This window comes from Aotus nancymaae, unplaced genomic scaffold, assembly GCF_030222135.1.
Source record: "Aotus nancymaae isolate 86718 unplaced genomic scaffold, 86718_ANA_hifiasm-v0.15.2.pri h1tg000040l, whole genome shotgun sequence".
In the NCBI taxonomy this organism is placed as follows: Eukaryota; Metazoa; Chordata; class Mammalia; order Primates; family Aotidae; genus Aotus; species Aotus nancymaae.
The window spans coordinates 29,177,567-29,192,762 of NW_026988454.1; the positions used below are offsets into that span (position 1 = coordinate 29,177,567).

Sequence of the window (15,196 nt, forward strand, 5' to 3'; positions counted from 1 at the left end):
AAGAAAAAAAAAAGTTACATACATTCATGAATAAATGTTAGGTTATAGCAGCCAACGTCTATGTGGACATTTTTGTTTAGTATTTGCAAGGTGTTTCTGAAGGAAGATTTTCGTAGAGGTTAGAAGATTGTGGCACTATGAGACAAGAATGCTTTAAAGTTCTCCAGGCTCTTTTTCCTCCCAACCCATTTCCATGAATGTTATCTGTTGTCCCATTGTATCTATTTCCACAACAGCTGGTTTTGCATGGCACCAACGCTGGCACTGTGTAAAGGGAAGGGCATGGCTTTGGCTCTGGCCCTCCAGGAGCTTCCAGAAATATTGGAGGGGGCATCTGCCATGTGTACAACACATAGCACATTGAGTACAAATTTTAAATAACGTTTTAGTTTAGGTGTGGGTAATCGAACAGATTGAGGGTAAGTGCATCTTATTAGGAAAGCAGTAGAAAAAACACATTCGTTGCAGGGAGAAGGGAGGTAATATTAGGGAAACCCCCATGTAGACAGGGCAGGCTGAGGGGCATTAGCGATTCCTCCTTTCATCACTGTGGGAATCTTCTGAAACCTTTCTCTCGCCATTTGCATAGACCTGAGAAGAATTTGCAGGCGAGGACTGAAAGCGGTCGTCTGCCCCAAGACTTCTTAATGATCCCCTTTGCCACTGTGATGTTTTTAGGACATTCTACACATTTTGTTTCTCTCTGAATGAAGCATTCACGTTGCCATTGAACACATCTAGTTTGGGGTGCATTCTAAGTCGAATTATACAAGAAGCTATTTGTGGCATTCAGCAGCTGCAGAAAGAAGAGACTGGATTTTTTTTTTTTTTTTTTTTTTTTGGTGGGGGAGTGTTAAACACAATTCAAGTAAAGCTAGAAAGTTCGGAATGTAGAGTTACCCTGTTGAGCAGTTAGAATTGTACTGACAAGAAGAGGGAGGTTACTGAGCAAAGAAGTGAATTTTATCCTATTTTAACATGGGATATCCTGCCGGAACAAGTTCTCCATAGATGCTCTGGGATTTATTTTGATAATGAATGTAATATATTGTCTGGAGTCTGTGGCCGATTCCTCTCTCCCGTGGGGTGCAGTTGGTGAGTATCTCTCTTCAGAAAGCAGTTGTAATATGATAATTAATTTTGTCTGATTAAAAATGATTGTGCATAAACATTAAGACAAGCATGGGAAAGTGCAGGTATTTTACAACTGCCCTCAGTAGCCTAAATGTATACTTAAATAATTATGGTTTGCTAATGGGAATTGATCGTGGCAGCTTTATTTAAACTTGTTTTATCACATAATGATTTATATGGATCGCAGCACATAAAGAGATAGGTGTTTCAGATGAGGTGATGAAAGTTGATCCATCTGACTCTTCTGAGAGCTGCTATGCAATTTTAGAGAGGTTTGGAAAAGTTATTTGGCATTGGAAGACCCTGTTTATTTTCTCCCTCAAATATTTTACTTTTCAAGACAGGATCTCGCCCTGTTGCCCAGTCTGGAGTGCAGTGGCTTAATCTCTGCTTATTGCAACCTCCGCCTCCCGAGCAGCTGGGATTACAGGCAGGCGTATGCCACTGTGCTCTGCTGATTTTTGTATTTTTTGTAGAGACAGGGTTTTGCCATGTTGCCCAGGCTGGGTCTTGAACTCCTGGGCTCAAGTGATCTGCCCACTTTGGCTTTCTAAAGTGCTGGTATTACAGGTGTGAGCCACTGTGCCTGGCCTGTTACTTTTCTTTTATACTAGTTCAGGAAGACATTGATTGTCTTCATTGTTGGCCAAGTTCTCATAGTGGCTGGGTACAGTGGCTCATGCCTGTAATCCCAGCACTTTGGGAGGCTGTGGCAGGCAGATCACTTGAGCCCAGGAGCTGGAGACTAGCCTGGGCAACATCGGGAGACCCCGTAGACCTAATTTCTTCAAAACATACACTCTCTCTCTCCCACTCTCTCTCTCTCTCCCCCTCCCTCCCTTCCTCCCTCCCACCCCCCCCCACTCCCCGCTCCCCCTCCCCACCCCCGGGATTTTTTTTTTCCACCTTACCTTTTTTCTTTAGTAAAAAACAAACATTGGACCAATTTATGAAATCTCCATACCTGCCTTCAATGCCAAACTTCACTTCTGGCTGCAAGTTAAAAATATTGTTAGGTATATGAGGAAGCCTGCTGATCTTAATCCTTCCAAATACGATTTTATTTGCTAAGATATGAATAATTCCATTGTTATTTTTCTGCTTTCTATTCCAAGCCTCCATGATGCTGATGAAGAGGAGCTAAGGGGGTCATTTTTACAAAGTCAGTGCCATTACCTAGAATTAACATTATTGTTTCAATTTCTGGTTGATTTTTTTCTCAGATACTGTGTGGGCCAAATTATGTGGGATCTGCAATCAGTGTACCTCCCTTCGCTTCCAGCTGTACCCTAATTGTGTTGCCCTCTAGTAACAGGGAATGCCCACAGACCTGGAGGTACTTTTGTGGCATCAGATCAGAAATCTACATTGTGACATCCTTGCTTTAGAAATACCAGGTTACTAGAATTTAGAGATACTAAGCAATGTGTCTCCATGTAAGGATCGATGTTCTGTTCATGTCCCTTGCTCTCATCTGATGTTTACTTGCTAAAAATGGTCTTTTCAATATGAATTGAAAAGAAAAATCAGTGAATGAATATGCAAAATTGAGTTTATAGGAAGGTTTTTATTTACTTAAAAAGTCTTTGGGTAACTGACATTAATGGAAGTTCTGTACTTTCTAGGTGAATTCAAATATCATCTTATGTCAGGCTGACCTTCTTTGCTCTTATGCACCTCTTTTGCTCCTCCACCATAATTACAAAACCCTTGTGGCACTCAGGCATCATAAGAAGCTGTGATTTTGCTGTTTGGAGAATTTTGCTGCTGTGTATTCTGTAGTTTAGGACAATGAAGAAAATGTTTTGAAAACATCAACGCTAATCAAATAAAATATTATCTTCATTTAGATTAACCTTTACCATTACTAGAAAACCAAGTACAGCTGGAGACTTAACTGTAGCTCTTGCTATTGGTTTATCATCAGCAAACCAAAATAGTCCAATTTGTCTCATTACCATTTTGCATATGAACCAGCTGTCCTCTTAACAAAAGCAGTTGAGCACACCAGCCGATTAATTATAGCATTCGTCTTAACCATATGTGAAACAATATTAGAAATAGCAGGAAAGAGAACAGAAAAAGAACAGCCAGTTAATCTTCAGAACACAAGTTCACAGAGATTGTTCCATGGCTTACTAAATAATTAACTCTAGTTACCTGTTTTCTCTAAATCTTTATACTTACTGATTATTAATTGGGAAGAAATTAGGCAGTGATAAATCTGATTTGCCTTCAGTCATTTTACATTGTATTTTGTATTCTTGGATCGAGTGATTTCAGAATCTTCATCTGTCCAAATGAAAACGCTTTTTGGATTCCTTTGTGTAAGGCTTTACCTTTTGGTTATAAATTGATGTAGATGTTTTTCTTAACTGTTATTCAGTTAAACACAGCTGCCCCCTTACTGATTTAGAAATATTTTGTATAACTCAGGTACTTCCTTAATGTGAGCTTGGTTGCAGACACTAGGTGGTTTATGAATATTCACAAAGCTTTCTGAAGGTGTGATGTCAATGTTGTCCAAATTGAGGCTCAAAAGGACACAGAAATCATAGAATATTTCTTTCTCTGGTGGAGGAAGTCAAGGATATTCGTTTGAGATGTGACCATGAATGAGAGCATGTTAAACCAGAGGACTTTCTTCCCAGGTCTTCTGTGACAGCTGGGGGAATCATTTTCATGCACCAGTGTGTCATTCAGTGTCATGGTGTCCCCTGTAGGTGGCAACCTTCTACTTTATTTTGTTGGTTTCTCCTGGTAGTCTTTATTAGGAAGTCTTCCTTTGCTCTCAATTTTTTTCTAAGTAGAAAATTCCTTTCAAGTATGGATTCCTTGTACATTTTATAACACCATCAATGAAGCAGGTCCTTGATATTATCCAATTTTAAAAATACAAGAGAGCTCAGAGTATAAAGCACTTAGCTAATCACAATTCTTTTAAATTAGATCTCTACGATCATCATATTACACTTTGGCTTTTCATTCCACAATGAGATTTCCTTCCCTGATGATTTTAGAATAAAGTTTGCATCAGTTTCTTTTTCAAATTTTGATTCATTGTTTTCTGAATTATTTTTATTGTAAAAGTATGATTAAGTATAAATAACACAAGAAATAAATTTTAATTTCTAAGTGATTGAAAAGTATTTTCTTCTCTGAGATGTTGTAGACCCTTTATAGGCATTCAGAAAGTGTATTTTGAATGACTGAATTGGGAAAGGCTAAGTGATTTAACTTTACAGTTGAGTTCTTCAATATGTAGCTCTACTTATATACATTATTTCTCTCCTGAAATGAGCCTTTATATACCTAATATAGCCTTTGAGAATGAATTAGATGAATTTGTACTACTTGGGTAGATGGATTAGGGCTGTATAACATGTCACAAAGAATAATTGGTTCAAGAATAAGAGGTTACAGTTAATGAAATTTCTCTTTCTGCAAGAAAGACATAGTTCACTTTGGGGGAAGTTATCCTTGAAATAAAGTGACATATTTTTGAAATAAAGAGTTACAATCTGTCAAGGAATGCTTCTTAAGAAAGGTTAACATTTGAATTATAACTTGAAAAATGAATAGTGATATACCAAGTGGATCAGTGGAGGATCAAGCGTCCCAGCAGACTAATAGCATGTGCAAAGGCATAGAGGCAGAACGAGTGTGGACAGTTGGATCCTTCACGTCACTGGCCCTTACTGAAGGCAGCAAGTAGCATGTCGAATTGAAAACTGGACCACAAGATTGAGGTATCAGTGCAGATGCTAAGTGGCTCTGATCATTGCAGGTCACTTATTTGTAAAAGAGAGTGGCTTAACTGTTTCTTATGACTTTCTTCAGCTCTAACTTTCTAGGGGCCTATGAAATCTCCCTTTTTGTGATTTGCCTGTGCTATTTCCCTACTCACCAATGATTCCAACATCAGCACCCATCCCTTTCACAAAGCTCTCCCCTGTTAGCCTGACCTCATTTCCAGCATCTCAGGACAGTCTCTGGATGATCCCAGCCATGTACTAGAGAGACTTTGCAGCCTTCCATTCCTGCAGGCATGGCTGAACTTTGAATGCGGTGTCAGCAGGCCTCCCTTTGTGTTTCGGACTTTTGATTTGGGTTTCTTTTTTTTTCATAGCATGTTTTCTGTCTGCCTCGCCTTTCATTTGTTCAACATTTGTCACATGAATATTGTGGCTTGACTAAACTAGTCACAGTGATAGCAAACGTTTTGAAATTGACTAAGCCGATGGCAGCAATTATATTGGATTAAATTATTAACTAGGATCCACAGCAGAAGCCTTTAGCTTCAGCACATGCAGAGTAAAGGGTGTTTTCTAGCATTAAAATTAACTGGCAAAATGGAGGCCAGATCGAGTTTCTCCTAAACAATTGATACATTACCATCTCCTAAGGTTCCCCCTTTTGTCTTCAACCACTTCCCCTACCCCAATTGATAGAGAGATTTCCATTTGTCTTTTTTCAGTATGTCATAGGAGTCATCATTAAAGATTAATTCAGAAACAGAAGAAAGAAAAGATCATTGTGCCAATGAAATTCTAGAATATTGGTGATTTTTAGCATGCTTTTGTGAAATAGCATTCATGGAACAGTTAACTCTTCATGAGTATCTGTTACCAGATTCATGTTTTCATTCTGTGGACAGTGTCTCTGCATGACCGTTTAAATGTGTGTGTGTATGTATGTCTGTGTACCTCATTATGCAGCTGTAAAAACTGAGAACATAGGGTAAGATAACACTCAGTGTCTATTCCATTTTTTTTTTTTTCATTTATCTGTAAAAGGCTTTATAGCTACCTTATCCAAAACTAACATCCCATCCAGGATCATGTTGTGATGTTCTTTAAATCCCTTCTAATTTGGCGTATTCCCATTATTATTATTAGTGGTGGTGGTATAATTATTTGATAAGTTATTGGAGAGGCCAGACCAGCCTAATGTCCCATTTTAAGACTGATTGCTTTTGCTTCTAGCTCTTTTATTTCCTGTAACCTGGGAGAATGTAACTTATCAAAAAAAAACTTTGATTTACCTTAGGTGATATTTATACTTGGTATTTCATCACATCAGTGGACATACAATACCAGTTGCCCACCATTCATGTTTGGTGGATTAGGGAGATGCCTGACTTGTCCTTCCACTGTGTGGTTGCTGTAATATTCCTCTTATGTGGCCGCTCTTCAGTAAGGAGTTAAAACTGACAAAGAAAGGTAGAAGGTTTAAATACCTAAGATTTAGACTACTAAGAAATGAACAGTAGTAATCTGTAAGAAAAATGCCTGATGCAAAAAAACAAGAGATCGATTCTTAAGGCGCAACTGACCAATTCGTCTTTTGGTTTGTTTCTAGTCAAAATAAATGCCCTGCAGCAGGAACTTCTAAGTCCACCCAATTTGTCTTGATTAATCTTAAGTAGTTTTTTAAACCTGCCATATCAAATACTTAAAGCTATTTTTATTATTAAAAATTATAATTGTATTAACAGATGACTGCTACTGTAGATTTTTTAAAATTCCTTTAATAATGTCAACTCTTGAGGAGTAAATCTTTATTACTAACCAATGATGTTTCTACTCCCATCAGACTCTTACTATTCCATGCCCTTAGATAATTTTTTTAAGTTGTACTTTAAGATTTCCAGAATAAGCAAATACAAGATGCCCAATTAAATTTAAATGTCAGATAAACAAAACAATGAGTTATATATTTTTTATCTATCTGAAATTTAACTTTATTTGGACTTTTTTTTTTAAGAGATGGAGTCTTGGCTGGGCGCAGTGGCTCACACTTGTAATCCCAGCACTTTGCGGGGCTGAGGTGGGTGGATCACGAGATCAGGAGTTTGAGACCAGCCTGACCAACATGGTGAAACCCTGTCTCTACTAAAATTGCAAAGAAAAATAGCCAGGTGTGGTGACATGCGCTTGTAATCCCAGCTACTCGGGAGGCTGGGGCAGGGGGATTGCTTGAACCAGGGAGGTAGAGGTTGCAGTGAGCTGAAATCACGCCACTGCACTCCAGCCTGAGTGACAGAGCGAGACTCCATCTCAAAAAAGTAAAAATTAACAAAAGAGATGGAGTCCGGCTTTGTCACCCAGGCTGGAGTGCAGTGGGTTGATCTTGGCTCACTGCAACCTCTGGCTCCTGGATTCAAGCGATTCTTTTGCCTCAGCCTCCCGGGCAGCTGGGACTACAGGAGCATGCCACCACACCCAGATAATTTTTGTATTTTTAGTAGAGACAGGGTTTCACCATTTTGGCCAGGCTGGTCTCGAACTCCTGACCTCATGATCCAGCTGCCTTAGCCTCCCAAAGTGCTCACAGGTGTGAGCCACTGTGCCTGGCTGGACATCATATATTTTATCTGGCAGCCCTGTTTTTAAAATTTGCTGCTTTATTTACACATTTATTGACTGTATTAATTTACCTACCTATGTTATTGGTTTGCTTTGCGGCTTCGATAATTCAATAATAATTGTTCGAATAATAATTCATAAATGTTATTTTGATAGACAAGAATTACAGACTGTACATAATTGCTCCCAGTGTGAAAGTATTCATAAAAACATGAAACATGATTCTTACCTTTAAGAGTTAACATTGGCCGGGCGCGGTCGCTCACGCCTGTAATCCCAGCACTTTGGGAGGCTGAGGTAGGCAGATCACGAGGTCAAGAGATCAAAACCATCCTGGCCAACATGGTGAAACCCCGTCTCTACTAAAAAATACAAAAATTAGCTGAGCATGGTGGCACGCACCTGTAGTCCCAGCTACTCGGGAGTCTGAGGCGGGAGAATTGCTTGAACCTGGGAGGTGGAGGTTGCAGTGAGCCGAGGTCGCGCCACTGCACTCCAGCCTGGTGCCTGGTGACAGAGCAAGACTCCATCTCAAAAATAAATAAATAAATAAATAAGAGTTAACATTACAGGAAGATTTTGTTCCTTAATAAACAGGATAGACCGAAACTATCTTTATCTATTGGTAAAACATTATGAACGTTTATTAAGTAGTTGATGATGTTAACTTGTAGAAATGTCTATAATCCTTTACTACTATGTTTGTATATTTTATTCTGTTGACCCAGAAGGCTTGTGTTGTACTTTGTGCTGTGATGTTTTCCAGTGTTTCAATGAGTCTGAAAAGCATACGAATGAATGGGTGTGTCTATGGATTTAAAAATTGTATTTGAAGTATTTTAACCATGCATAAAGATGAGTACATCTAAATTACCTTAGTCATATACAGTCTTCTATGTTAGATGTTAAACTTGATTTTTAAAAATACCCTAAAATGAATTAACAGTCAGTAAAAGTACCATTTATAAAAATAAGGTTGCCCTGAAAAATTTTCTATTTGAGGAGCTAAATTCCTTTGAAAGCACTTCAAATGATCATTTAATACGCAGCCCTGAGCAGAACTCTGTTATGTCTGATTTTTCTTTCCCCTTTCTCCTCTTCAGCCTGGAAGAACATAATGATCTTTATTGATTGTATATTTCATTTTAAATTGCTCAAAGATTGAAATTTAATCTGAAAATAATCCTTTTTAATCAATATTGTTTAACAGTATTTGTGAAAAAGGTTTTGGATTTCAAAGAAAGACTTTTGGTGCCCTACCTGCGTTTGATACACTGAGGAGGGCCTGTGGATTTGTGTAAATAGGGATGGGGGTGGGGATGGGTAAGGCTATGTCCATGAGTTCTAGAAGCTGTAGACAGCTCTGCTCTTAAGAAGCTTTTAGGTTTAAACATATAATCTTTGGCCTTCATAAAAATAATGAGGTTGTACTAAAGATAAAAGCATGGGTGGTAACAGAGTCATTTATTTAAATGGCCAGGTTTTCATTTTTTGAACTTCGTACTTTAGGTTTATTGGGTTCCTGAAACATGTTACAGACAATGAAACTCAGGCTAATAAAACCAAGTTGTTCTAGAGAAAGAAAGTTGTTCTGAGCTGAGGAATTCTGACCCCTTCACCTTTTGTGTGGATTGTGGCACCATTCTGGTCAAGCCTATTCAAACCCATTTTCATTTGGCATCAGGGTTTTAGTTAAAACGCAACACTGGCCCTACAGCTTTCCCTCTGACCCTCTTTCTGGGACCCCCTTGCCCACCGCCTGCCACTCACCCACGGTGGCAAGCAAGACCCTGCAAGGCCTGCCCTGCCTCTCTCCATCTTCCTCACCACCTTTCCCCACAGGGCTGTCCCATGACCTTTCACCAGAGTGCCAGCATATCTCCCCACGTCCCAGGACTGTGCTTTACACAAGATTCTCTTCTCTGTACTCTAACAGCAGGTGGTCCTTTAAGTGAGGTGGGTATGTGTTATCATTTTTCCTAGGAACTTCACAGTCATCTCTCTCGCTAGACTTAATCTTTATGTCGTCGTTTTTATCTGTGTGGGTGTGTCTTTTCCTGTGGACTGTGACCATGTTTGATTCACTTGTAACCTGGACACCTAACACAAGGCAGCAAATACATTCTCTCTCTCTCTCTCTGTGTTTCTTTTAAGAGAGAAGGTCTCATTCTGTCACCCAGGCTGGAGTGCAGTGGTACGATCATAGCTCACTGCAACCTCAAACTTCTGGACTTAAGCAATCTTCCTGCCTCAGCTTTCTGAGTAGCTAGGACTACAGGTGTGAACCACCACACCCAGTTAACTTTTTAGTGTTTTTACGGATAAGGTCTCTCTGTATTGCCTAGGATGGTCTTAAACACCTGGCCTCAAGCATTCCTCCTGCCTCAGCCTCCCAAAGCTCTGGGATCACAGGTGTAAGCCATTGCATCCAGCCTCAGTTTTTTCTTTTATAACTGGGGATTAAATTTACCTGTCTGGTTCATGGGGAAAAAAAGGACAATAGTCCTAAAAGAAGTAAAAATAATTCCTGAGAAGCAGTTTGGGGGAAAAGCAGATTGTCTGAACAGATATGTTGAACTTGAGATAATGTGAAATCTGAGTAGAGGTTAGCAAATGGAACTGAGGGCAGACAAATGAAAGATAATAGAAATGGAGGTTGATCAGGTTGTTTAAAGGCAGTAGCTTAAGCCCATGGGTGAGCCGTTGTTTTCTCTAAAGATCCAGATAGTAAATATTTTTAGTTTTGAGGGCCATACAGTCTTACTTGTAGCTGCTTAGCTCTGCTGTTAGAACCCAAGAGCAGCCTTAGACAATATTTAAACAAATGGGTGTGGTGGTGTTCCATTACAACTTTATTATTGGACATTGAAATTTGAATTTCATGTACTTTTCACGTTATGAAATATTATTATTCTTTTACCTAAAAAAATGATTTAATGGTTGGATTTGGCCAAAGGATCATCATTTGCCGACTATTGCCCTATACTAACAAAATCATTCAAGTTTCAAGGGGAAATAAGTAAACAGGATAGGACAGAGGCTTAAAGACTAGATCTTTGAAGCTTGGTTAGAGTTCGTTGGAATTCGGAGAGGAGTTAGTAGGAGAGGAACTAGTGCGTTGCAGCGTCAAGGCAGAGGAGTTCAAGAGCTGAGTGGTGAGAAGTATATGGTTAAGAAGATCATTAGGAAGATGAGGAGAAAGAGAAAGACCATTAATAGGAGTCAGAAATTCACTGATGACCACTGAGAATTTTTTAAAAATTGAAATAAAATCTTAGGCAATCGAAAAGATAATACGTGGATAAAAACTGGAAGCAGGGGGTGCAGAGCAATTATTCGAGGAGTTGGCAGTGTAAGTCAGAGACAAGGAGGAAGACAGCTGTGGGGTGTGCAGCACTGATTGCCTTGCGTGAAAGCAAGGTCCTTTATCAAGCGCAAGGCTGTGCAGCTGTCTCTTGAGATTTTATTCATTGATTAACATACACTTATATATGCTTACATGGCAGGTACTGTTCTAAGGACTTTATCAATAATAACTCTTAGTTCTCATCAGGACCTGCTGATATAAACACTGTTGTTACCCCATTTTACAGATGAGCTAACCTAGGTATGGAGGAGTCACTCCTCTAGCAAGTTGCTGGTAACCTGGGTAGGATGGTTCCAGAGAGGGACTGCTTTTCACTATTATGCATTAGTGTCAAGTTTTTCATGTCTAGTTCATTAGAAAGTTTCTTTTTCTTTTTTAGCCCTATACGATGGCCCTTGCCTTAAATCCAAACACGTTGGGAGGCTAAGGCGGGAGGATTGCTTGAGGCCAGGAGTTGAGAACAGCCTGGGTAACATAGTATCCTATCTTTACAAAAACTGTTTTTGTTTTTTTTTTTTGGCTGCTGTCATATATGGCTGAAGTTGGAATCTGAAGTACCATGGATTTATATCTTTTCTGTTGCACATATAAATTGAACAATTAAAAAATAAACTTCCAGAAGAATATGGCTCTTCCATCAACCACAGCATTAAGGCATGCAAATTATATGATGAAAACATTTCCCTGTGCCCATGCTTATATGAAAGATATAAAGTAAGAGATGGCAGTATGATTGGGGAAAATGTTGTAAGTGCTTCCAAAATACAACTTAACATAGAATGCAATAAATGTGATAGTTTATTTGGTTTATTTCCTGAAGATCTGGATTTTATGGTATTATGAGGCAGTGTGGAATAATGCACAGAGGATGAGTTGTCTTACCACTTACTTGTGTGTAACCAAGCACAGTTGGCTCTCCATATCTGTGGGTTCCACATCCGTGGATTCAAGCAACCAAAGAGCAAAAATATTTGGGGGGAAAAACATAATAAAAGTAACAATGCAGCAATAAAAAATACATATTTTTAAACCAATACAGTATAACAACTATTTGCATAGCATTTACATTGTCTTAGGTACTATATGTAATCTAGAGATGATTTAAAGTGTACAGGAAGATGTGCATAGGTTGCAGGCAAATACTGCACTATTTTATGTTAGGGACTGGAACATCCAAGGATTTTTGTATCCAAGGGGCATCCTGGAATGGATACAGAGGAGCAACTGCAGCCACTTAATATCATGCTTAATATTGAGAGAGAAGGGAAATTACTCCATGCCAGATTCTTCCTACAGTTCATTTTCTGAGAGGAAAGAGCACTTCTCTAGTCCTGGTGGATGGAAATATGTCTCACAGCCTGAAGAATCTCTCTCCCTCTTTTTTTTTTTTTTTTCAGACGGAGTTTCACTCTTGTTACCCAGGCTGGAGTGCAATGGCGCGATCTCGGCTCACCGCAACCTCCGCCTCCTGGGTTCAGGCAATTCTCCTGCCTCAGCCTCCTGAGTAGCTGGGATTACAGGCACGCGCCACCATGCCCAGCTAACTTTTTGTATTTTTAGTAGAGACAGGGTTTCACCATGTTGACCAGGATGGTCTCGATCGCTTGACCTCGTGATCCACCTGCCTCGGCCTCCCAAAGTGCTGGGATTACAGGCGTGAGCCACCGCGCCCGGCCTCTCTCCCTCTTTAAAATGAGAGCAGTGAGATTCATTTTACCACGTTTTGTTTTATTGCCATTGCCTTCTTCAAGGTTTTGCTCAAATCTCACCTTTTCATGAGGACCACCCTGACTCCTACAGTCCTGCAGCCTGGCCACCCTCAACCCGTCTTTTATGTTGCTCAATTTTTAAATTTTGTCTATTGCACTCGTCTCCTCCTAATATACCATAAAATTGTAGTTTAGTGTCAAATATTTTAAGCTCCATGAGGGCAGGGATCTCACCTATTTTGTCCAATGATGTATCGCAACTAAATGAAAGAGTGGCGGTTAGCATCGGTGCTCAGTATTTATGTTTTTGAGTAGTGATTCTATATTCACATGCTGTTTTTGGGCACATGGAAAGCTACAGGTTATGGAGGATTGAACATAATCAGGGTTTCTCGAAAGAACAGTTTCTGTTTTCAACTGGACATTTGCATGGTAACATTTAACCTCAAACACTTGTGGATTGTGCATATGAGTGTTTTTGCCCACAACTCTCCTTGTGTCTAATGCAATGAGCAAAGGGAGGTCACTCTTGCAGATTAATTTGTTTTCCAAAGGGGAACTTTGCCCGCTAATTTAAGGCAGCCACATAATCTGACTTACAGGCTCAGTCGTTTCTCATTTGCCATCTGGCAATTTAATTACTTCAAAATAAAGCTATATAGAATGGGAGAACACAAGTTGGAAATCTGTGATAATATGTATGATAAGTAGTAACATTTTTATTTGTTTTTTGTTTTGTTGTTGTTGAAAAATAAAGGGCATAAAAAGACTTGAGAAGGAATCATTTCAAAGCTTTCCCTAGACAGAGCCCCTTATATAAATTTTGTTCTTTGACTAAGAGCCTTTGTTATAAACTAAATGTTTTGAATTAGTGGATTATTACATTTTTCCATTGAGTTATAAGTCTGGCCCAAAGCTATGAAATAAGAGGTTGTCTAAATCGTTTCAAAAGTGTTTGGCCATGAAGTGGAACTGGGCTGAGATGTGAGGAAGGTTCTTTTCCTTTTTCCCTTTTCATAGTATTTCCTGATCTATATTCTCCCTTTTTTCCTATCCCTTTATCCCTGGAATATGTTTTCCCAGTGCCTTCTTTTGCCCTATTTCTGATTTCTCCATTTCTGCTTGTGCTTCCCTAGTTCTCTGTGGTTAATTGCAAATGGGCAAAAAAACAGAACTCCGGATGGTATATTTAAGTTAAAGAGTAACTCAGATAAGTTTGTTTGAGACTTCTGTGAGGGAAGGGCGATTATGGAATTCTGAAAACCAGGAGCTTAGGTGACAATTGCATTTAAAATAAACGTTAAAGTGATTAGGGTACTTTATCTAATTTCTCGTTTGGAGTGGGGAAGTTGTATTTTATTGGTGGTTTAAATTTTTTTTTTCTTGATTGTTGTGGCAGCTAGATGCAAATAAGATCACGCTTTGGAACATATAATGCTGATTGTCAATCACTAGCAAAGAGGGGTGAGAAGACAGGGCATCCTAATTTGCACAAAAATGCAACCAAGTCATCATTTGCAACTCCTTGGAGAGATTCCATTCTAAAGTTTTACTGCTTGTGCAAGTTCCTTTAGTATGGGAGGCAGAGCCTGGGGCGTGGTTGGGAAACAATAATTTGGCTTTTTTCCCCGTAAATCAGTTCAAATCCCATACACCCTGAATTAACTAGAATTGCTCTCAGGCTTGGCAGTTCCTGTAAGAGATCTGGATATTCATAGTGGCCTAGCGAAATGGGGAATGCATTTGTTTCACCTTGACTTCCATAGAGGAAAATCTGCACTGTTTTTGTGGACCCAGAGAGGGGGACCTTCTGATCTGTTGGAGAGAAAACTGAATGAATGGGCACTGAGGCAGAAAGCCTGATGTGGCTATCATGCAAATAAGAACTGTGATTGGCTTTCTCTTTCTACGCACGACGTCACTGGCTGCTTTCAGCCTTAAAGATTAGGTTTCAGTAGGAGTTTTTCAGGTTCAAGGACTGTTAATGGTTTGTAACTGCCTGACAATAAGCTCAAGCTCAAAGTTACATCGACCTGGGCAGATGTCTAAGGATATGAGACCGGGGGAAGAAAAGTTAGAATCTGGAGCAGAAGGACGAAGCTTGCCACCTGCCTACCGGACTGAGCTTTTAATGTGATTTACATTTCTAAGCTCTATGTAGGTGCCCTGGAAATGGTGGTCTTCATTAATGCAAAGATTAAGTCTTTCATTAAACTTTTTAAGAAGAAAAGTAAGTAGTTCTTTTTCCCTGTACTACCTATTGTGTGCACATGTTCCCGTATGTGTATTTGTCCCCGTGTGTCTGTGTGTGTATGTGTCCGTGTGTGTTTTAGGTCCTACTTTGTTCTTTTGTGTGATGAAATTAGAGTGTGAAACAGCATAACAGGCATGAGTTAAACTCTACACTATACCAGGTTGTTTAAACACCTCAGACTTTTGTAACTCTAGGACAGTATTATGCGATCTTAGTATGTCTTACTTATTTATGATTGGGGTTTTAAGTGAATTCATTTCCTTGTGCTTTTCAAAAGACGTCCTTTGAACAGGGGAAAGAATTCTTGTGCTTAATTTATGTTTCCCTTGATATGTAGTGTATGATTTTTTGATTGTTTGACTAA

At 39.3% G+C, this 15,196-nt stretch overlaps 1 protein-coding gene across 11 annotated transcripts in view; it reads left to right on the plus strand.

Moving 5' to 3' along the window:
- Positions 1-15,196, plus strand: part of NHSL1 (NHS like 1) — a 272,793-nt gene that overhangs the window by 189,377 nt on the left and 68,220 nt on the right. For 2 of the 11 annotated variants that reach the window (XM_064360631.1, XM_064360632.1), the window contains exon 1: positions 14,231-14,808. The exons of 8 other annotated variants lie outside the window; for them this stretch is intronic. In XM_064360631.1, the coding sequence (XP_064216701.1) occupies positions 14,751-14,808 (58 nt within the window). In that variant the 5' untranslated portion in view covers positions 14,231-14,750. Of the gene's footprint in view, positions 1-895; positions 1,096-14,230; positions 14,809-15,196 lie in introns of those variants that run through there. One more of the 11 variants, XM_064360630.1, reaches the window with a different exon arrangement.